We start from the raw sequence: 24,075 nt of genomic DNA on the forward strand, positions 1-24,075 counted from the left end.
TTTGATGAATCAATGACCTTTATTGGAGTTACTGAAAAGAATATGGGAGAAGGGACTCAAACAGTTGCTATTGTGAAGCTTAAAACCTGCACTGATACAGCTTAAGAATACTGGACATCTGAAGAATATTGCAGATCTACATGTGGAAGAGAATACTGTCTTGGTGGCTCAGTTTGTCAAATCCTCTTATAAGTGGCATGATTTGTCTGACTTTCTCCATTTGAGTTTGGGATACTGAGTCCTGTCAGTTTCTGGGATTTCTTAAAGGTATTATTGTGGTGTATTTCCTTGCTAAATAAACTCTTCAGAATGGATAATTTCAAACTCCAGGAACCTGTTAGACAATATCAACTTTTCCAGGCTTCACCATTTTATCTTCATTATGAAGGATTTATGGCTGAACAAGTAAAAACTTTAATGAAAAAATTCCTATATTGTCACATTTTCAGAATTTCCTCAGCATAAACTCTTGATGTGTTCTAAGATTTGAAGAGTACAAAAGTATTTTACAAGTTCCTCAAGTTCATAATGATTCTGTCATGTGGAGCCTTGAGTGTTGCTAAGAATAGAGCGTGGATAAAGCAAATGCCATATTATTTCCTATGAAAACTTTTCTCCCCAATGTGAATTTTCAACTGTTTACTTAGATGTGAGGCAGGTAAAGGCTTTTCTCCATATTTTACATTTATAGAGCTTCTCCTTTGTATGAATCTTTGATGTCTTCCAAAGCTGGTGTTAGAGATAAACGATTTCTCACATTGACTCAATTTGCAAAGTTTTCTTCTGTATAAATTCTCTGATATGTTCTAAGAGATGAGCAAACAGTAAATAAATGATTTTTCACATTTGATAAATTGGTATGTTTTCACTCTTGTGTGTATTCTCTGATGTCTTCTCAGAGATGAGGATTTATACATAAACAATATTTAAAAGGGTTCTCTCATATGAATACTCTGGTGTATTCTAAGATTGGCTTTCGTAGAAATGCACTTGTCATTTTGATATACATTACAGTTGCAGGGCTTCTCTCATATGAATTTTTTGATGTTTTCTAAGATTGGTTTTCTGATTAAAAGATTTCTCACATTGACTACATTCGTAAGGCTTTTCTCCTGAATGAATTCTCTGATGTGTTCTAAGAGATGAGGCACTCCTAAAGAATTTGTCACATTCACAGCATTTGTGAGGTTTCTCTCCTGTATGGATTTTCTGATGAGTTTTAAGACTGCCTTTAAGGGTAAAGGATTTGTCACATTCGGTACATTTGTAAGGCTTCTCTCCTGAATGAATTCTTTGATGAGTTCTAAGACTGCATTTATGGGTAAAGGGTTTGTCACATTCAGTACACTTGTAAGGTTTCTCTCCTGTATGGATTCTCTGATGAATTCTAAGACTGCTTCTTTCAGTAAAAGATCTGTTACATTGACTACATGTGTAACCTTTCTCTCCTGTATGAATTCTCTGATGAGTTTTAAGACTGACTTTCTTAGAAAAGGATTTGTCACATTCAGAACATTTGTAAGGTTTCTCTCCTGTATGTATTCTCTGATGAGTTGTAAGATTACGTTTCATGGCAAAGGATTTGAAACATTCACTACATTTGAAAGGCTTTTCTCCTGAATGAATTCTCTGATGTATTCTAAGAGATGAGGCCCTCCTAAAGGATTTCTCACATTCAGAACATTTGTAAGGTTTCTCCCCTGTATGTATTTTCTGATGAGCTCTAAGACTGTGTTTCAGGGCAAAGGATTTGTCACATTCAGTACATTTGTAAGGCTTCTCTCCTGAATGAATTCTCTGATGACTTCTAAGACTGGATTTCTGGGTAAAGGATTTGTCACATTCACTACACTTGTAAGGTTTCTCTCCTGTATGAATTCTCTGATGAATTCTAAGAAACTCTTTCATGATAAAGGACTTGTCACATTCACTACATTTGTAAGGTTTCTCCCCTGTATGTATTTTCTGATGAGATGTAAAATTGCGTTTCAGGCTAAAGGATTTGTCACATTCAGTACATTTGTAAGGCTTCTCTCCTGAATGAATTCTCTGATGAATTCCAAGACTGGATTTCTGGGTAAAGGATTTGCCACATTCACTACACTTGTAAGGTTTCTCTCCTGTATGGATTCTCTGATGAGTTCTAAGAGTGACTTTCATGGAAAAAGATTTCTCACATTCACTACATTTGTAAGGTTTCTCTCCTGTATGTACTCTCTGATGAGTTCTAAGACTGGATTTTTGAGTAAAGGATTTGTCACATTCACTACATGTGTAAGGCTTAACTCTTGTATGAACTACCTGATGTCTTCTAAGATTTGTACCATGGATAAAGGATTTGTCACATTCACTACATTTGTAAGGTTTCTCCCCTGTTTGTTTCAGCATGTGTTTAGCGTCAAATACTTCATCATACTTTGTACTTTTGTGTTCTTTATTTTCTGTATGGATTCTTTGATTTTGAATAACAATGGAACAGAAATTTAAACAGGTTATACAGTCTTTATATTTGCAGTGTTCTTCTCCAGTCTTCCCACTTTTATGTCTGTTTATGTTTGATGATTCAACAGAGGCGTGGTTGTGAGTAGCAAATCTGTACTTGTTGCAATTTTCTGTAGTATCACTTGTGTCATGTGGTGAACACAGGGAGAGTTCATGAACCATTTTGTCCAGATCATTATATTTATAAGTCTTCTCTTGGATATTCACATGCTCATGGACAATATGTTTTGTGCTTTGATCCAAGACTTTCCCATATTTATCACATATACGATGGTACTCTGGAAAATTAGTGCAATTATGATCAAAGGGATTCATGCATAAGCAATTCAATAACTGATGTTTACTAAGACATGTAAAGAAGCAATTCTCAAAGAGAGTGAGATCTCTGCAATGGTCTTTATTATTTCAAAATCATTAAATGCCTGATCTATATCAAAGCACAGTGACCAACAATAGCCTTCTCATGCTTATATAATCAACATACCTTGCAGAAGGTGAATGCAAATAGGTGAATGAGCAGTAAAGAACTCTGAGAAATAAGGTCTCCAAAGGATCATTTGAAGATCTTTTTCTGTTTTCTTGTTTATGTTTTTGATATAGAGTCACACTGTGCAGCTTTGGTCAGTTGGGAACCCATTATATACCCCAGGTTGGCATGGAACTCACCATATACTCTTGCATCAGCATCCAAAGTGCTAGGATTCAAATCATGCTGTGCCAGTACTAAAATAGAGAACATATGTGAAAAAGAAAATGATTAAACAAAAACAACAGCCTTTTCTCCATTAAAAACCGAATGCATTTTAATCATCAGAAATAGGTAAATAGTTTAATGCAATAGTAAAATTAAAATATTCCAACTATTGTGTACTGTAGTATATTTCCTTGCTCTGAATATTCTTTTCTCTTTGAACTTTGAAATTTTCATTAAAAACTAGATAAGAGAGCTGGATACATTACACAGAATATTAAACTGAATATAGCATTGCATAGAACATAGAAAATCAAAAAGGAAGAACCATGAAAAAGTTATATTGGTAACAAGTATTTCCCACATCTTTGGGAGTCTCTAGATAATTCAGAAAGTTTACATATACACAATAGGTAAATAAAAAGGATGAGTCACGAATTCTGCAAGAGCATTCTTACCCACAAAGACTAGATTGTTGTAATTCTCCAGCATTACATCCATGTACAATGCCCTCTGAGCACAGTCTAGATATTCCCATTCCTCCTTTGAGAAGTCCACATCCACATTCCTTAATGATAACAGACCCTGTAATACAAAATTGCCTATGTACAATGTGCTGCTGAACAAAATACATTCCTAGGCAAAATAAACTTAAAGAATAGCAGAGATATTTGTGATACAGATGGGATATGGCAATTATTCAAGGACAAAAGTTTTCTATAAGTGTTGTAGGGATGTGTCAGAAGTTGAGCATTGCTGTTCTTCCATAGACAATGTATAGAATGACAATGCTTACATATGGTCTCTCTCCTTCATGAATTTTGTGATGTATTCTAAGACCTGAGTAACAGACAAAGGACTTATTTTATCTCTTCAAGTATTCATTCTGTAATGTCCTTTAAAATGTCATTCATTTGCTAGCATGCTCATGTCACTATATGATATATTTTCACCCCAGATAAGTTTATTAGAATACACAATATTTTGGGGAACACAATATCACCACATTTCTCTTTTTTTGTCTATAATTTAAAAAAGCTTATAACTAATAATAGAAAAACTATATCAAAATAGTATATACAATATATAGTCACGAATTACATTAACAATGTTTAGTCCATTAACATTTGACAGATTCAGACAAAAAAATTTCATTACTTATCCTATTTAAAACAAATAGTTCCCTTTAAAAAGTAGACTCAATAATCTCCCTTTTTATCTTATCATATCCATGGTCTCTTTTTTTTAGTAGATCCAAAAATCTACCTTTTATCTTATTTTTATATCTTCCCTTTTTACAGAGTAGCTTCAATGATGTACTCTTTTCTATATCTTCGTTTTTCTTTTTCTTTCTTTAAAATAACAACCCCATATCTAATCTTGTTTAGCTAATGTGGTGACACTGTGTTGCCCAAAATATTGTACACCCTAATAAACTTATCTGGGTTCAGAGAATAGAACAGCCACAATATTAAACAGAGGATAGGCAGTGGTAGCACACGCCTTTAACCCTAGCATTCCAGAGGCAGAGATCCGCCTGGATCTCTGTGAGTTCAAAGCCACACTGGAAACAGCCACGATGGTGACTCATGCCTTTAATCCCAGGAAGTGATAGCAGAAAGCAGAAAATTATATAAGGCAAGAAAATCAGAAACTAGAGCTGGTTAAGCTTTTAGGCTTTTGAGCAGCAGTTCAGCTGAGACCCATTGAAATGAGGACACAGAGGCTTCCAGTTTAAGGAAATAAGATCAGCTGAGGAATTGTCAAGGTGAGGTAGCTGGGGCTTGTTCTGCTTCTCTGATCTTTCAGCTTCACTCAATACCTGGCTTCAGATTTGTTTTTATTAATAAGACTCTCTAAGATTCATGCTACATGTACTAAATGGAATATGACAATGCCTTCAAATGTGGTAGAAAAATTTTCTGTGATCAAAACAAATAGATTGAATGGGGATTTTACTAACTCCTCATTAGTTTTGAATACATTATTATTCATAACATTGACTTAATTGAAAATTTGAACTTCTAATCACAACTCTATTCTTTATTTCAGTATTTAAGCTCACTCACCTTCCAGGATTTTAGGTTGAACAAATTAAGTATTATTTATAATTTTTTCACTATTCAAAAACTAGACAACTCAAGGTTATATACTATCTCTGGCACAAATGTGCACCAGAAGAGTAAATCTTGGGGCTAGAGACATGGCTCAGAGGTTAAAGGAACTCACTGTTCCTGCAGAGAATCCTAATTCAATTCTCTCTACAACATGGCAGTTCATGACATTGACTGACTTCAGTGCCAAGTGTTTGGAGCTCACCTAAGTGATATGGGCGCATAATGAACCATCCTTTGTATATTAAAAATGCAGATTAACACTCATATACTTAAATAAAATATTATTATAAAGCAAGAAATAAAAACTTCTTTAGAATTCCTCCCTATGTAATACATTGCTTCGGGGAGGGGAAAACAAAGGGTAGAGGGAGCCTTCTTCCTCTAAAAGAAAAGAAGAGAGTAAATTACAAGGGATAGTCATTCATGCTTGAAAATTGGTGACTATGTGCAGTACCAAGTCAATACTCTCTAGAAAATTCTTACTAATATATTCCACTTTATGTAGTACAAATGTGGAAACAGTATGCTTCTTCTGAAAAATAAAACAAAAAGAAAGAGAAAATAAAAATCTGTCTGAGAACTTCCCACCGAGCATTAAACAGAACCATTCCCGAAACTAAGATTTCAAGTGTCAACACACCTATCATCTCTGTGTATCAAATGTCAAAGAGAGAAACCAGTATATTACAATATATATCTGCTCACAGACATCAATTTTATGGCAAGAACAAGGGACATGCTACTTCCATCATCTGTGCCCCTATGATGCACAGGAAATATTTAATATTAGGATTTCAGACAGCGATCTCTTCTAATTTGACTTTTCCATACATTTCTCAGGGATGTCTTGGAATATTATCCATGTATTTGCATTGTCCATATTCATAAGTTTGATTCTGAACACCTGACCATTCCAAAAATGCAATATATATGGCACATAAAACTTTCTTTCCTCATGAATATCAAAGGACACATGTCCATCCTATGTAGAAACTGGTCATCAATATATTTCTATGAGCAGCATTTACAATAGATCCTCTTTCAGAATTGCAGGGCTTAAGTCATTGAATTTTTTCTCTTCAGAGTGTAAAATCATGTGGAAGTATAAGGGGGTAAATCTAATCACTTAATTTTGATAATTCGAGGGAAAACAGTACATAAATCATAGAAAATAACTTCAATAACATTACCATATATAGAGAATTGAAGTCTTGAATACTTTTAACAATAAAATCAATTCTCAAAGAAAAGTAGACATGATACTACTGACCTGGGGAGCATTTATTAGAGAATTCATTCTTCTTATTGCTTTTCTCTGAGTTTTCTGTCTCAAGAAAAAAGACTGGTGTCAGATCAAGATGTCAAAAATACAAATCTAAAATTAATACAACTCTGTAATGGATAACTCCAAACCACATAAAAAGACCCCAAGCCCAAAATGATTCTAGAAAACTTGTAAACATTCCTACAGACAGGAGATCATGGGAGGATGTTTAGAATGGGGAAAGAAAAGGACTATGAACCTTACGGTAGCACCCAGAAACTCTTAAAATTCATGGAAGAGGAATGGTGTGTAGAAAAGTTTATGAAATAATGAAGGTCATCCACTCAAGCAGCACTGCAGATCAAAATTACAGGCAAAGTATACATAGAACAATCAGAGAGAAATGATCCATGAGAGCACAGGAAATAATACATTTTACAAAAGGATTAGATGAACAGGAGTTGGATAATAGCAGACTATGTCTAACAAAAACAAAAACAAAAAATAACAAACTACCATTTCTAACTAGAAGGAAGTAAATTAATAACAGTAATTATACCAAAAGAATATTTCTAAAAGGTAATGAATAAAAGTCTGGTGGTATGAAAATTCCACTAGACATGAAAATGTCATAAGACATAAGCAACAGATTTTGTGATAAACTCAGAGGAAATAGAAAGAGAACACAGCTGAACACAGTACATGGCAGGTGTGTCCTGTTGTCATTACATTACATTACAGTACAGAGGAAAAATGAGCAGCATTGGTAAGAAAACTGCAAGAAGAGTAAGATGCATGTGCTGTCTTATTAAATGCCGAGGCATAATAGTAAGCCAGAAAAATTTGAATACAAAGGATTCAGGAGAAGGTAAAGCACCAAATTCCACTTTAATGATGATGTGATCACACACAAATTTGACAGTAACTATGAGAAAATCTTAGATTTGGTAAGTACTTAACATATTAATGAAAAGTACAAAACAAACACACAAAATCGCCTATTTTCTTATTTATTAGTAATGACAATTTGAAAAGTAAGTTAGAAATCTAAGCCACTCAGGCTGTTTCCAAAAGATCTAGGAATCACCCAAAGTAATAATGAATTTACTTCTATCAGTAAATATTTAAGACATTCAGGGAAAAAAATAAAGGCACAAAAAAATGGATTTCTAAGCATACGAAGTGACAAACAAAAAGGATATACATAGTTTGTCTTAGAGTTTCTACTGCTGCAATGAAATACCATGACCAAAAAGTAAGTTGGGGAGGAACAAATTTATTTGGCTTGCACTTCCACATTGATGTTTATCATTCAAGGAACTTAGAACAGGAACTCAAACAGGGCAAGAACTGGGAGGCAGGGGATGATACAGGAGCCATGGTGAGGCGCTGGTTACTGGCTTGATCCCCATGGCTGGCATAGCCTGCTTTATTATAGAATCCAAGACCACCGACCCAGAGATGGCTCCACCCACAATGGGCTGAGCCCTCCTTAATCAGTCACTAATAAAGAGAATAAACTATAGCCAGATCTCATGGAGGCATTTTCTCAATTGAAGTTCCCAACTGTCTGATAACTCTAGCTTGTGTCACATTGACAAAAAAAAAAAACTGCACATTACTAACAACAACCAGAAGAACTGATGCAAAGGTCATGAGGCAAATGCTGACATTTTCCACAAAAGTAGATATAGTAACAGTCACATGGACACGGGAAAATAACCAATATCAAAATTATTCATAAGAATGAGCATTCCTGAACCATCCCTGGTGGCACCAGAGACTACAGGAGTGGCATACACCACCACCCACCACCACCCACCCCCCACCCCGAAAACAGGTAAAGCTCAGATCTAGTCAGCCCAGTTCTCGAGCCCCTAGGTCCTGGGGACACATTCTGTGGCCCACACACAGCCAGTGCAGCTACAGAGGTTGGACTGCAGCCTCTTCCCACCCTCAGCCCTCACTAAGCCAACCATCCTCCTGCAGCACCAGAGACCACCGGAAACATACTCCGCCCTGCACTCATTGGGAAGAGTCAGCGCAGGTCCAGAGACTGGGCAGCAGCCTCCTCCCACTCCCAAGCCCTCTTCAAGCCAACCATCCCCTGTGGCACTGGAGACCACCAGATCCATAGGCTCCCTTCACCGGTAGGGAGCAGGTAAGGCCTCGATCTCCAGACTGGTCAGCCCAGTCCTGTAGTCCCTAGGTCCCCAGGCAGTGCAGCCCCAGAGACCAGGCAGCAGCCTCCTTGCCCCCTTCTTACCAACTATCCCCTACAGCACCAGAGACCACCAGAGCCATATGCCCTTCCTGCACCAGATGGGAAGAAGAGTAACCACCGGAGCCGCAGGCCCCACCTGAAACCAACTGGAAGAAGTGCCACCGGATGCTCCACCTGTGCAGATTAAAGGAAGAAATGGGTAGAAGACAGTATAGAGACACATGAAGTAACATAAAGAGCAATATGGCACCACCAGAACCTAGTGATCCCACAACAGTGAGACCTGAACATCTGAAAGCAGATGATTCAGAAGAAAATGACCTTAAAAACAACCTTATGAAGATGATAGAGTACCTAAAAGAGGAAATGAAAAATTCCCTTAAAGAAATGGAGAAAAAGACACACACAAATTGGAAGAAATCAAGAAATCTCTTGAAGAATGTCAAGAAACCCAAGAATAACAAACAGGTGAGGGAAACAGTTCAAGACTTGAAAACTGAAATAGAGGCAATAAAGAAAACACAAACTGAGGGAATTCAGGAAAAGGAAATCTGAGTAAACAAACAGAAACTACAGAGGCAAGCTTAACCAACAGAATATAAGAAAATGAAGAGAGAATCTCAGGCATTACAATAGAGGAAATAAATTCATCAGCCAAAGAAAATGTTAAATCCAGCAAATTTTTTAACACAAAACATCCAGGAAATCTGGGACACCATGAAATGACCAAAGCTAAGAATAATCGGGATAGAAGGAGAATTCCAGGTCAAAGGCACAGAAAATATATTCAACAAAATCATGGAAGAAAACTTTCCCAATCTATTTGTTTTGTTTTTTGTTTTTTGTTTTTCAAGACAGGATTTCTCTGTGTAGCTTTGCGCCTTTCCTGGATCTCGCTCTGTAGCCCAGGCTGGCCTCAAACTCACAGAGATCCACCTGCCTCTGTCTCCCGAGTGCTGGGATTAAAGGCGTGCACCACCACCGCCCTTTCCCAATCTAAAGAAACACATGCCTGTGGAAGTACAAGAAGCCTATAGACGCTGGGCAGTGGTGGTGCACGCCTTTAATCCCAGCACTCGGGAGGCAGAGGCAGGCGGATCTTTGTGAGTTCAAGGCCAGCCTGGGCTACAGAGTGAGTTCCAGGAAAAGTGCAAAGCTACACAGAGAAACCCTGTTTAGAAAAACAAGACAAAACAAAAACAAAAAAGCATTAGAACACCAAATGGACTGAACCACAAAAAAAGTCCCCTTGCCACATAATAGCCAAAACACTAAACACAGAGAATAAAGACAGAATATTAAGAGCAGCAAAGTAAAAAGGCCAAGTAACATATAAAGGCAGACCTATCAGAATTACACCCAACTTCTCAATGGAGACTCTGAAAGTCAGGAGGTCCTGGACAGACTTTCTGCAGATACTAAGAGACCACAGATGCCAGCCCAGACGAGTCTACCCAGCAAAGTGTTCAATCACCACAGATTGAGAAAAGAAGATATTCCATGACAAAACCAGATTTAAACATTTCATATAGACAAATCCAGCCCTACAGAAAGTATTAGAAGGAAAACTCCAACCTAAGGAAGTTAGCTGCAACCACCAAAACACAGGCAATAGATAACCACACAATTGCAAATCCCAAAGGGAAACACACACACACACACACACACACACACACACACACACACACACACACACACTGGTCATCAATATCCCTTAATATCAATGGACCCAATTCACCTATAAAAAAGATACAGGCTAACAGAATGGATACAAAAACGGGATCCATCCTTCTGCTGCATACAAGAAACACACCTCAACCTCAAAGACAGACATTACCTCAGACAAAAGGGCTGGGAAATGATTTTCCAAACAAATGGACCTTAGAAACAATCTGGTGTAGCTATCCTAATATCTAACAAAATAGACTTCAAACTAAAATCAATTGAAAGAGATGGAGAAGGGCATTTCATATTCATCACAGGAGAAAGCCATGAAGATGAAGTTTCAATTCTGAACATTTATGTCCCAAACACAAGGGCATCCACGTATGTAAAAGAAACATTACTAAAGCTTAAATCACACATCAGACCCCACACACTAATACTGGGAGACTTCAACACCCTTTTATCAGCACTGAACAGGCCTGCCAGACAGAAACTTAATGGAGAAATAAGGGTTCTAACACATGTTATGACTCAAATGGACTTAACAGATATTTACAGAACATTCCACTGTAACACAAAGAATATACCTTCTTAGCACCCCATGAAACCTTAGCTAAAATCGACCAATAATTTGTCGCAAAGCAAATCTCAACAGATAAAAAAATTGGAATAACCTCCTGTATACCACGTGGTATAAAGGAACAATTATAATACTTCTCAGTCCTAATGAGCTCTCATTGTATCTGCTTTTAGACTAAGGAAGCAACAAGTCTCAAATATTTTAGATTGTATGGACCTTTGTATAATGATAAAAATTTAAGGTTATATTTGTCACAACACACTATATATATGATTCAACTCTGGTTTAGAATAAACTGTATATAATTATGAAATTTCAGATTAACAAAAGCTGACTTAGAAATTTACACCTAAGTACTTATGTCTTTGCTAATTGTTCAACACCAAGCTTCTAGAAAATTTAGAAGAGTAACAAAATGTTTGGTTAATAAATTATATTTGATACTCAAAATTTATAATTCCTACAGTCTACTCAGTTTCAAACAATATTTATCTAGCTTATTTTTCTTTAGTTTAAGCTTTCTTTAGGTTAACCTTTAGATATCTGGATAAACTAAGCCACACAAAACACTGCAATGTTGTATATCATGCACTATAAATAAATAAGTAAAGTTGCCAGTCTCTCTATGACCTGTTATCTATGAGTAATAGTTTTATCTTGATACCAGAAGAGCTTCAATTCAGAATCATTATTTTTAAGACTAAACCTAATAGGGATGGAACATAATGTCCTAGTCTTATGAAAGCTATTTACTGTAAACTGACAAGGTTAAGACATACAAGTTAATGGTTAGTCACCTAGTAAATGGCCAAATTCTTGAATGTGTTCAGAACTATACTTGTAGCCATGCAAAATACTAATACAATTAATTACAGGAATAAGCTTCATCTAGTTTTCTGTATATGTTTTTAGAGTTAAGCCTAAAAGAAATAACTAGAAGCAAAGTTTAACATACTTCTAGATAATGGTCTTCAAACCTTTATTCAGACCTTCAGAGATCTGCAGAATATGTCATTTTAAATATTTAATAAAAAGGTTTTCATGATAGAGAGACAGGCCAACTCCTAGTAGCACCCTTAATCTCCTCCAAAGAGGATGGCTTTTACAAAAGAACATCCCACCGGACCTTGCTTTAAATGTGGCAAGACTGGCCACAGGGCAAATAATTGCCCTTCACCTTGACTGCTCCAATGACCCTGTCCAGACTGTGAACAAGCAGGAGACTGGGGAGTTAAATGCTCCACTTTCCTAGAAAAGATAGGTTGTTTCTCCCCCAAGTTCTCACTCCACAGGAAAGTCTGTCAGGTCTTCTGAGCCTGGCAGCCAAAGTAACAACCACAGTAGAACCCAGGGTTAATGTTCAGGTAGCCAGCAAGTCTCTGAAATTATTTTATAGAATCAGAAGATGCTTCATCTGCACTTAGGTTTACTCCGGTGAATTCATCTTTCTCAGGTCTCTGATACTGTTGATGACTAGACTAGTGATAACTAGGCCAGCTTAACATCAGAAAACAAGAATTCAGCTGCCCTCTCAGTTCTCAAATGTAAAATTCAGGACATAGTCCTCACTTTCCCTGAGGTACTACTAAGTCTAGACACAGTTTACTTTATTACCGGACTCCAAAAAGAAATAAATCCACAAAACAGATTTTAATGTAACTTTTTACTATTTCTTTATTTAAAGGCACTCACTGTACAATGACAGCCCTCAATAATCAACCATCTCTGTCTCCTGGTGAATGATTAGATAGAAAAGAGATGTAAAGTTTAAAGCTTAATCTTAGAGGATCTAAGAAAATGTTTCAGGGTCTAAAAAGGTGTTTTTAGGTGTATAAATGCAAGTTATAACTTAAGACATGTAAATGTAAGTTATTAATGCTGGAGGAGATGAAAGCTTAACTGGTGATAGTAAAGTAACTGGAAATATAAAAATATACATAAATGAAAAATGTTTTTTGTTGCTGGAGGGCTTCTCTCCAGGTTCCCCAAGCCCCACAGTCCCACAATCCATGTATAAAATAATCACTCAGACGCTTATAATACTTATAAACTGTATGGCTGTGGCAGGCTTCTTGCTAACTGTTCTTATATCTTAAATTAACCCATTTTTATAAATCTATACCTTGCCACGTGGCTGGTGGCTTACTAGTGTCTTCACATGCTGCTTGTCCTGGCGGTGGCTGCAGTGTCTCCCTCCTCAGCCTTCCACTTCCCAGAATTCTCCTCTCTCCTTGTCCCACCTACTTCCTGCCTGGCAACCTACTTCCTGCCTGGTCACTGGCCATCAGTGTTTTATTTATATAGAGCAATATCCACAGCAGTTTTTAGAATCTTTCCCCCTCACTATGCTACTGTTATATTAAGACTTCAAAGGTACAGAGCTTTAACATTAATCAGTGGAATTCTGATAAGCTATTAATCTAGCTCTAGTAAATCCCAAACTCAATAGTCTAAACTTCCTTTAGTTGCATTGTAGACATAAAACTGTTTCTCATTGTGCTAAAAATGTCTGTCTAATATATGTATATCCAGCCTTCTGGATAGAGGGAAGAATCCCCTCTTTCACAGTCTGTATTCCTGCTAAAAATCAATTTCAAGACAGCTTTTCTTTTTCTATCTTCTCTGAGCTCACCTAAAAGGGTGTTCATGCTTCTAATACCAAGTTTCACAAGCTTCTCCTATGACAAAAAAGGCGTGAGTGCCCTGCCTTTTCTATAATGTGGATTTCAGCACAGATTACAAACAATGATGTGGTGGCTTGAAAGGTGATGGTGCCCAACGGAGTGGCACTATTAGGAAGTGTGTCACCGTGGAGGTGGACTTTGAGGTCTCCAATTCCCAAAGAATGCTCAGTGAGAGAGTTCACTTCTTGATGCCCGTGGATGAGGATGCAGAACTCTCAGCTCCTTCTCCATCACCATGCCTGCTTGCATGTCACGATGTTTCCTGCCATAAGGATTATGAACTAAACTTTTGAAACTATAAGCCACCCAATTAAATGTTTTTCTTTATAAAAGCTACTATGGTCATGGTGTCTTTTCACATCAATTGACACCCTAAGACAAATGGTAATGCTAACATATATAAAACTTGTAAGTCCACTGCCTTTTCAATTGTGTGGATTTCAGTACAGATTACAAATGGTGGGAATGCTATCATGACTAAAACATATCTTTCTGTAAACTCAGAAAAATTCTTGTAAGCTGTATGAAACTGACTTGAACCTACCTTTCATGGGTCAAATGAACTACAGATAACAACTCCTGTCAATCAACAGCCTAAGTTTCCTCTTTCCCTGGCAATGCAACTCTCCTCCATCAACTACCAGGACTATGGACCTAAAAGTTTCCAATGTATACCTAAGGAAAATTTTCACTTTAAACTCCTTAGCTGTATTTTCTGCCCCTAATATATATCTATCTCCTCCAGCATGGTGCCAGGTCCAGGTGTCCTCTCAAAATCTGCATCCCTTACAGCTTACAGCAGCTGCAGCAGCAGCATCTTCAGAAGCTTGTGTCAACATCTGCTGAGGCAAGGCATATTCCCACTGTCAGCTACAAACTGCATACTTCCATATGTAACAGAATCACTGCTTAAGTGTCCATTCTTCACAGTTCTCCGTCTTGTTTGTTCTGTCTCCTGATCTATCTGTCTCTCTGTCTGTCCATCTCTCTGTCCCATGTCCCCACTCCAAGATGGTCTTTTGCTTCTCCTCCAATAAACCTCTTGCACTAGATCTGTTGTGCATAGTGTGTTCTCTTAGCAGCACACCTTGGAATGGCCCACCAAAGGTACCATATCACCACTTTATCCTTTCACCTTTACATTGCTACAAATGATATATGAGAATACAAAATATTTGCAGGTGAGAAAATCACAGATCAGTTGCAATGATGGACATTGACAAAAAGATCCTCTCTGATGGATGCTGAAACACAATTCAAATTCATTTCATGCCAGGAATGTAGGACTGCCCTAACACCCACAAAACCATCAATTCAAGGCACAAAATATATAGAATCAGTGAGAGAAGTCACACAACCATGTCAATATATCCATATTGTCATATACAGTGGCAGATGGAATTATGAATGCATGAAAGCCTGTCTACCCACCTGAAACCTGCCTCAAAACATACATGAAATACAAGGGGACTAATAGAATAAAAATGGAGATAATGAGGGATGGGAACACAGAACAATGAGAAGGTAACTGCAAGCTCTTGGAAGCTCCAGGCACAAAGGTCATTCTCTTGAAAATGCAAATAGTAGAACAGGGGAATTAGAATGCATGGATGAGGGTAAACTCCAGGAGCCTTGTAATAGCCACAATGGCAAAGAAAATAGATAATGCAAATATCACAGATGCCCTGATGGTGACATTCTTAGAGACAAAAGGTGCTATATAAGTTAGTGGAGGAGAAAAGTGATTAATGGCCTTACCCACATGTAACATTCAGTACCACACCACCAAGCTGCCTGGCACAGTATATCTGTCCACTGATGTAGCATGGGGTCAGGAGAGATGAAGGAATGGTCAGCAACAGGCTTGCTATGTACTACTATGTCTCTTCTGTAACTACTATCCTTTCCTTTAACCTCAGGACTATAAATTTTTCTGGTATATTTTGTTTTTTAGGGACATTTTTTCTGCATATAATTCAGCAAACTGTTTTAGACAAACTCAATATAGCCAGTCAGAATCTGTGTCTCTCTGGATTGCTGGAATGTGGAAGAGGTTTGGAGGAATTCATAGGAATGGAAGGATATAAAACACTGTATAAGTGAGCTTGGGTTTCACACTTTATATATGCACTGGCTAATCCTGTGTGTGTCAGCCTCACATAAAAAAAAAAAAGTTGTTCCCTGGATCACAGATTGGTGGTTGCTCCCTTGATTTCTTAAGACAGTGCCAAAGTGAAAAGACAGTATTCTGTGTTATGAATTCTGTGTTATCTGGCTAGTTCCAGATAAGGAAATATGTGAAATACATTGGAAACCTGGCCAAGAGCCAATGACTGAAAGGGTGACAGTCTATAGGAAGGAATCCATTCATGACATTTCAGTACATGCACAAATATTCAAGCTGCCTCTATCTGGTTGTGTTCACAAATAACCTAGTACTGCTGTCAGCCTATGCAGAGAACTTTGGTATACAGTGGGCAGAAGTTATTTTAGGGATTTGTAACTGGTCTCATATACAGAATGAATGACTCGTGACAGGAGAGTCATGAAGAAGAAAACCAATGACCTGGTTAAAATCCCAGGAAAGATAACAGAACTGGGGACAAAGATTGTACTAGCAGAAGAATAGAGGTTATCCATGAAACACAAAATACATCAAATAATCTTCCCAAGAACACACAGGAGAAAACTAAAATTACATGGAAGCACAAAGAATCTGAGTGTACAGAGCAACACCAGGTACACAGAGCAGAGCCTGAGTTGTCCTAGCTTTGATTCCAGATGACAATGCACAGTCACGTGATCACTAGAATGAGGAAGTATCAGAAGAGTTGATATACAGCCCCATGCAATAAAGTAGCAGATCCAAAAAGAAAACAACAGCAATGGCCATGTGAACGTCACCAAAATAACACAGGCATGATGCACAATAGGCAGCCTTGTCAATCAAAAGTACTGGGAAATGCATCTACATAGACAAAAAAATATTAACTTGGTTTGATTCTCTCACCCTACAAAGTAAATTAAAGATTTTCATGTATGCTGGGAGACTAAACTGAAAAAAAAAAAATGGGTATGTGCAATTATAAGCACACACAAAAAAAATGTAACATTCAAAACAATGAAGAAATAGATTACAAAGTAGATAAACTTATGAGCTAGCTTTTCATGGTATGTTAAGTTAATAATCAGAATATATCATAAAGTAAAGAAAAAAATCACAAAGTAAAGAAATAATAATCAATTCAATGAAGAAGCAAGTGATTTGAATAGATTATGCTAAAACACAGTTATATGAGCAAATAAATATACATTAAAATGTTCCACACTGTTAGGCATGAAAAAATACTCACCTAATATGCACTGAAATACCCTCCCTACAGAGTCAAGTGTCCACACTGAAGGACCTCTACAACAACAAATCCTGCAGGCAATGAAAAATAAAGAAGTCAGAAACGTGGTGTCAGGGGGAATCCAACTTACTGCAGCCACCATGCAATCAATGTACAGCTTCTTCAACAACCACAGAAGCAAAAATTCACAGAACATTCAACTATATTGCACATGTTGTTCTGTATGAATAACTAATTACAGTACATTCTTGCAAAAATGAAATACTGACAAACACGGGTGTGAATAGAAAAAGCAGATGAAAAAAAGAATGCATATATGAGAGGTGAACACTGGCACACATTTCTAATGTTCTAATTCAAATATGGGAACACAATCCAAAAGAGTTTATCTTAGGTAAGAATTCTAAGTAAAAAATTTGAACAGGAATGGGGAATTTTTGTAAAACAGAAAAAATTCATGAAAAGCTGGTATGAAATTTTCAGAAAGAACATAGTTAAAAACTCTTCAGAACTGAAAAACAAGATTTCAAAATCTCTTAAAATTATAGCAATGAAAACCCATGAGTACTGGCTTGGAGAAAGACAACAGGTGATATCAATGGGAAGACAATAAAGACAGATCTAAATTTCTGCTGAGATACTAAGCAGTTTTTATCAGTGTCCTGACAGCATCATTTTAGAAAATGGGAAATGTGACTCTAAAAAGGAATAGACTCTAAAGAAAGTAGCAAAAATGTCAAAAAAGAGCTATCTGGAAACAAACCTAGAGGCACCAATTTTCCCAATTTTACAAGATACTAAAATTAAAGTACTGAAAATCATTTGTATTTATTTGAAAACATAAAAGATATATGAATATTATGGGATGTCATTACTGTCATGCAAAGTCAAGTAACGTTTTCCCCCTACTATTGATTCTTACATAGAAAGCCAGTAACATGTACAATAGTATAATCTAGAAATTATTTACAATACTCTAGAAGTGGGCTGTCACCCCTTTGAGGGAGGTGGGTTGAGTGACCCTTTCACAGGGGTCACACAAACAACATGTGTTTTCTAATGCTCTTAGAAACTGTGAAATCACTCCTCTGTCCATCTCCAGCTGTAGCCACACATACACGCAGATATGCCTAAGAGTACCTAGAACAGAATTAAAGAGTAGCAGCATTAGGAAGATTGAAAACCACCATTCTAGTACCATTTCCAGAGAAAGAGAATGTGGAAAAAGCAATGTCATATCTCATTGGCACTTATATGACTTTAAAATTTTGTCTTTCGATTTTGTATTTTAGCTGATGTGTATCACTGAATTGCAGGATGTACATGTATTTGTGTCTAGTGTGACCTGAGGTAAGAAAAACACATTAGATCTCGAGAAGTGAAGTTACAGAAATCTGTCAACCTCCATGTAGGTGCGGAGAACTGAACTCATGTCCTTTTCTGGACAAGCAAGGGCTATTAACTGCTGAGTCATCAACAGCACCCCCATTCTGTTTCAACTGTCACTCAATCACCTCAACAACTCTACTTTAATAACCCCAAAATACCTGGTATATTTGGTACTGTCTAGTTCCTTTCCACCCTCCAAGGCTCTAGGTTCTGCATTAAAAGTGAGTAGGTCTGGCTTATCAATGAAATCTGAACATTGAAGAAAGAAGACTATTCTTATTCAGAAAGAGTACCTCCTATCGGTTTTCAAAAACTCAAGTAATATTGTACTCAGTAGATGAAGAGAAAATAAAGGATTCTTCCCTAGATCTCATGTACTGTCAGGATAAAGCACTTGGGGAGTATTTTCAGTTGCCATAACTTGAGTCCCACCATTTCTAATCACAGCTCAATGAAAACACAAGAGTGGAAGAAAAAGCGCTGAACAATGGAATGACAGTATTATACGCTGCTGTCTTTCTGAATTGAACATGGGACAAAGTGAAAGACTAACACCTCCCAAAAGGACAAACATGAAGAATATGGTATCAGGCAATGCACTTTTCTCCTCTGAGGATTTCACTTTCCTCTGTGAGACTCACTCACACAAAGCTCACATACTTGCAGAGTAGTTTTCCTTAGAATCCTGAGAACGCAGACTGGAAGAAAACTATTCTCACACACACAAAACAGACTGCTGCAATTGCGGCACATCCGGTGTCTGCACAAAGCCAGCTGAGCAGGCTGCAAGCACTGCCTCTGCTCCTGAGAGCAGTCCACAGTCACAGCACCAACTGCCAACACATCATGAAATTAAAAACAACACAAGTGAGTGTTTGAGCCTTCTGTGTTCCTGCACTGCTGTAATCCCAGCACCAAGAAGGCAGAGACAGGCAGATCCCTTGGGGGCCCAGTTTGGTGTGCATGGTGAAACTTGAGCCTGACAGGGCAAATGAGTGATAGACTTACTCTAAAAAACAAAGCCAAAAAACCAAACAACACCAATAGAATTTGTTCATGTGTTATGGGAAAATGTTTTTTCCTGGAAAAAGGAGAAAAAAGGCAGTCGAATTTTTATGGTTGAGTGATAAGAAATATTTGACCAATGCTTTCTAATTCTCTCCTATAGTTCATCTTATCACTGTAAAAAGTGTGGCTTGATATCCTCTCCTAGCATGCACACATAGTGAACTTTTCCAGACCCTAAAGTGTAGTATTAAGAACTGATCATATGAAAACATGTTTCTGAATGCTGTATTTACATTCTAATGTGCACTGTAAGTCCCAGATAGAAATTGGTAGAAGAAAAAAGTATGCTTACTAAATGTTAAATTTACAACTACAGCTTTTAAAGCTTGCTAAAATATACTTCTTGATTCAATAAAATCTGCAGTGTCTCCTTATATTTAAAAGGTTGTGTAGAAATAAATGAAACAGAGTCTAGACAATACAATGAGTCAAGGAAACAGACTTGTTTCTGTAAATTGACGAAAAGATGGATGAAGCACTTTTCAGCAAATACAAAATAAAAGAATGAATCCCCAAGTAATGGAACTAGAGTTGAAAAATGGACATTGCAGTGGATTCCAATGACATCAGACTTACCTTATGGAGTATTGTGGAAAGTCATACACAAAAAAATTGAATTGAAGAAAACATGGAAAACTCAACCTGCTAGTATAAAGTATAAAGCTAGAAAGGCATTAAACGGTGCTGAGACTGAAGCAAGAAGTCTCCTTAACAGTGTCAAAGGACAGGACATTCAGAAGAGAATTCTCCTTTTCTTTACAAAAACCTTATAATAATACCACAAGGATAATATTACACAAAACATAAAGAAAAGGAATGGTAGAAATTCAACATAAAAAGTTAGCTTTACCTCAACACCCAAAGCAGGTGAGGCCAAATACCCAAACCAGATGAGCCCAAGCAAGCATATTCAAAGAAAAACCACAGACCAGATTCCAGGATCAACATGGACATAGAGATTTTGTCTAAATTACATGGAAATAGAATAAGAGGTGATTTAATGCCAAGAACGTAACACTGTTTCAACACATAAATTAATCAATGTTATACACCAAATATGTAGACTCAGTGAGAGAAGAAAAATGATCATGTCAATAGATTCAAGAAAGGCCTGTGGCAAAGTATCATATCTGCTCATTATCAAAGCTCTGAAGAATATGACAAAGAAAGGAATATGCATCAGCATAATAAAGACAATCAGACATAATCCTAAACCTAACAATACAGAAGGACAGCTGGAATCATTTTGCCCTAATCAGGACAGAGAAGAGTGACTTCCACACTCAAAACAATGCATCATTGGGTACACAGTTCAAGGACAGAGAAAAATTTAAAGGTTATATTAGAGTTCAGCTATAAAGAAAAGGGACCTCTTCAATAAGAAATAGAATTCTGCAATTTAAAAGCAGAAATACTCACGAAAAAGCTAAGATCTGATTGACCTCCTCAAATGCTGATTAATGCACATACAACATTACTTTGTTTTTACATACCAACAAGATGTTGGAACTCAATAGACTACTCATGGTGTCTAAAAAATATCTTAGACTCCCCAGTGGTAGCATTTATAGTGTCAAAAACTGCTAGGCAAGTTGGGGCTGTGGAGAGAGATATTAATGGCCATACCCAGATTTGGATCCTGTGTGCTCTATTACCAACGTGCCAGGCAAGGAACACCCCTTGGTGTCAGTTTGGCAAGACTATTTTTTGGGTAAAGAAAGGCCTTATGGTTTCTTCTGAAGCTTCCTCCACAGAAGGAAATACATGGATGGTACTAGGAACCTGGCCAAAAGCCAGTGATGGTGAAGGTCACAGGCCCTATGAGGGAATCCACTACTGATATTCTGCTACATGTACAAATATTCAATCTGCCTTTTACTGGTTCTGTTCACACCATACCTTGGTGTTGCTCTCAGTCTAGGTCTAAGAAACTTTGTTTTCAATGGACAACAGTTATTTCAGAAACTCATAACTCAGCAAATACTGAGAACAATTGACTGCTTACTGCACAGGCTATAATGGGAATTCCATCTTCTCACATCTAAATTGCAGAGAATATTACAGAAGAGGAGGTAAAAGATTTTAAGAGCTGGAGGATGGGGAGGTGACACGTGAAAAACCCTCTAGCTATATGACATAGTTGGAATTATGGACACATTATGGCCTGCACACCTGGCCCAAACCTGTCCAAATCATACATAAAATATAAGGGAGAAAACTGGGAAGGAAACATGTCTACCCAGTGATCGGTCAGAGCATAGCAAGAGGTAATGCTGAGTAGATAAACCTATGAAATCACTAAATATTATTACTTATACTCAGAATATTTATACAAATAGAACTAAAGAGGAGATATCAATGTCTATTTGGAGATAGAACTTTTGTTTTATACTATCTGTATTTGCTTCTATTTATTTAATTAAAACTGAACAGTAACAATAAAAAAGTTAAAAAAAACAAAAAACAAAAACACTAACCAAGCACAAGAAATACTTATAAAATAGAAACTTGAATTTACTGAAGGAATGGAGGATGACCCTGGAAGATGGAAAAACAGGAATGCACATGAAATAGAATACAGTATGGTGAAAATGACAGTGTTAAAATATATGATTAACCCAAAATTGATGACAATCAAGCTATCCATGATTTACTTCACAGGTACAATCAGGAGACTCCTACAAATTTACATTATTTATAAATCACAAAATTACAAAGACCCTAAGAGCGCAGAGCAAAGCTTGAGTCATCGCAGCTGTGATTTCAGATGACACTGCAGACCACAGGAACAACAGCACCATGGCAGCGGCAGAAGAGCAGACGCCTAAAGCAGTAAGAGCAGCAGATCCAGAGACAATCCAACCTGCTGTGACCAACTGAATTTCACCAAAACGCCATTAACGTATGTTACTCAATAGAAAGCCTCGTCAACCAGTGTTGTTAGGAAAGGTAAATATCCACATATAAAAATGAAAATAGGTAAAAAGCAATGAACTGGTGATATCTGTGTTCAATTGAAAAAAAGTTGCATAGAAATGGTAATAATTGAAAGTATGAAGAAATCTCCTACAGAATGGAGATATTTATTACCAAAAATTTCATTCTACAATGCATAAATACTCAGATTTTAGCAAAAAGCCAAAAAAAAATGCAAAGCAAATATTATAATCAAGAAATAAACCCCCCAAAATTGACAACGTACAAAAGCTTTGACATAACCTTAATGTAAACAGCACACGTTCCACATGATTACTCATGAAGAAAGTGTTCATCTAATGTACACTAAGATCTCTCGGCCCAGTCAGTGTCCACACTCAAGGTCCTAAACAATTACAAACACTGAAGACAACGCAGGAGGAACACAGAGAGAGTCTCACGCCACATGCTACAGGTCTAGGGAAAGAGCTTTATTGGGGGCGGAGGATGAGATAAAGAGCGGAAGTCCGTCTCGGAGTGGGCACGTGTCAGAGACAGAACAGTCAAGAGAGCAAGAAAGGAGCATGAGAGAGAACTGTGATGGACGAACACTTTTAAGGGGTGAGCCTGGAGCGAGCGAGGCACCCAGTTCCTAGAGACAGAAACGACCGCACTTGTTCGCAGGTGATGTCGTAAGCTGCCGCAGGATCCCCGACGTCCCCGGGCAGGACAGCGGGAGCTGACAGCGTCCTTCTAAGCAGCCTCCGCGCGCACACCCCGGTCCCTCCCCTCCCGTGTCCCAGCCCCGCAGCTCCTCTGACCTGGGAGGTTCCAGGGCCGCCGGGCTGCGGTTCCCGCCACTGCGCTGCTGACTGGCGACTTTCCCAGGCCGCCCTAGGTGGCGGCTCTGGGAAGATTTCAGTTCCCGAATACCCGGCGGGTCTTCCTCATGCACTTCCGGACCACGCAGTCCAACAGGAAATGGTGGAATTTCCTGTCACTTCTTGGCCTGGCCCCGCCCAGTACACTCCAGCTGCTGTTTAAGTGCATCCTAAAACCCGCCAGCCTGGGGCACTTATTTAGTTTCCGAAGTCCACCATGCTGTTTGATTTCATTATCTGTCACTAATTGTTAGACATTGAACTTTCCCAGCATTTCTATTTTCTACCTACCATTCTACTAGTGATTGTGTCATGTGTTTGGAAACTGTTGAGTAAAATGAACCTATGCTGATAATATAGCCTTCTAGCAAACATTTCATCATCATCCTTGGTACATTTTATCATTGGTCAGTATTCTTTTTGTTTTTTACAGAGTTTTGTATTGGATTGTCTGTTATCTTCCATAATTGTGCCCATTCATCTTCTTTATTGCTATCCACTTTCATGAAGTATCTTTTAAAACTTTCCTTCACACTCAACATTTAGTGTCTTTAAGAGGTGAAGTGATAAGACTGAAATAATGCAGACCACCAAGATAGTGCTTATTTCTCCAGTTCTAATCCTCTTCTTTCCAGTGATCTAAACAGGCTGGTGTCTGCCTGGCTTCTTTGTTGACCACAGGCCCCATCTCAACAGACTCCACCCCCACCCCTGCATTTCCCTTCTCCAGCAGTTCAGATG

At 37.7% G+C, this 24,075-nt stretch overlaps 2 protein-coding genes across 2 annotated transcripts in view; both read right to left on the reverse strand.

The window, feature by feature from the left end:
* The window catches only part of LOC114683972 (zinc finger protein 420-like), a 593,185-nt gene extending 569,834 nt beyond the window's left edge, over window positions 1-23,351 (reverse strand). Inside the window, exon 1 of the mRNA XM_037202605.1 lies at window positions 23,275-23,351. The gene's annotated coding sequence lies outside the window, so the exon portion shown is untranslated. The remainder of the gene's footprint in view (window positions 1-23,274) is intronic.
* LOC114688534 (gastrula zinc finger protein XlCGF26.1-like) lies at window positions 1-23,362 on the reverse strand. The gene is made up of 7 exons (XM_028863110.2): window positions 23,275-23,362; window positions 17,081-17,151; window positions 6,581-6,634; window positions 5,794-5,842; window positions 3,652-3,778; window positions 3,169-3,225; window positions 1-2,780 (listed from the first exon to the last, which is right to left on the reverse strand). The coding sequence occupies exons 3-7, from the start codon at window positions 6,589-6,591 to the stop codon at window positions 1,009-1,011; spliced, it is 2,016 nt and encodes a 671-aa protein (XP_028718943.1). The 5' UTR covers window positions 6,592-6,634; window positions 17,081-17,151; window positions 23,275-23,362; the 3' UTR covers window positions 1-1,008.
* Window positions 23,363-24,075: the final 713 nt, after the last annotated feature.

This window comes from Peromyscus leucopus, chromosome 1, assembly GCF_004664715.2.
Source record: "Peromyscus leucopus breed LL Stock chromosome 1, UCI_PerLeu_2.1, whole genome shotgun sequence".
NCBI classification, from domain to species: Eukaryota; Metazoa; Chordata; class Mammalia; order Rodentia; family Cricetidae; genus Peromyscus; species Peromyscus leucopus.

Bases quoted from the DNA above. Each gene is read 5' to 3' on its own strand.
- LOC114688534 (XM_028863110.2), bottom strand. The intron at 3,779-5,793 runs GTAAGAATTTTC...TTTGTATTACAG, and splicing joins ACATAAAGTGGAATATATTA to GGTCTGTTATCATTAAGGAA. The intron at 3,226-3,651 runs GTAAGAATGCTC...TCTCTATTTTAG, and splicing joins CAACAATCTAGTCTTTGTGG to TACTGGCACAGCATGATTTG.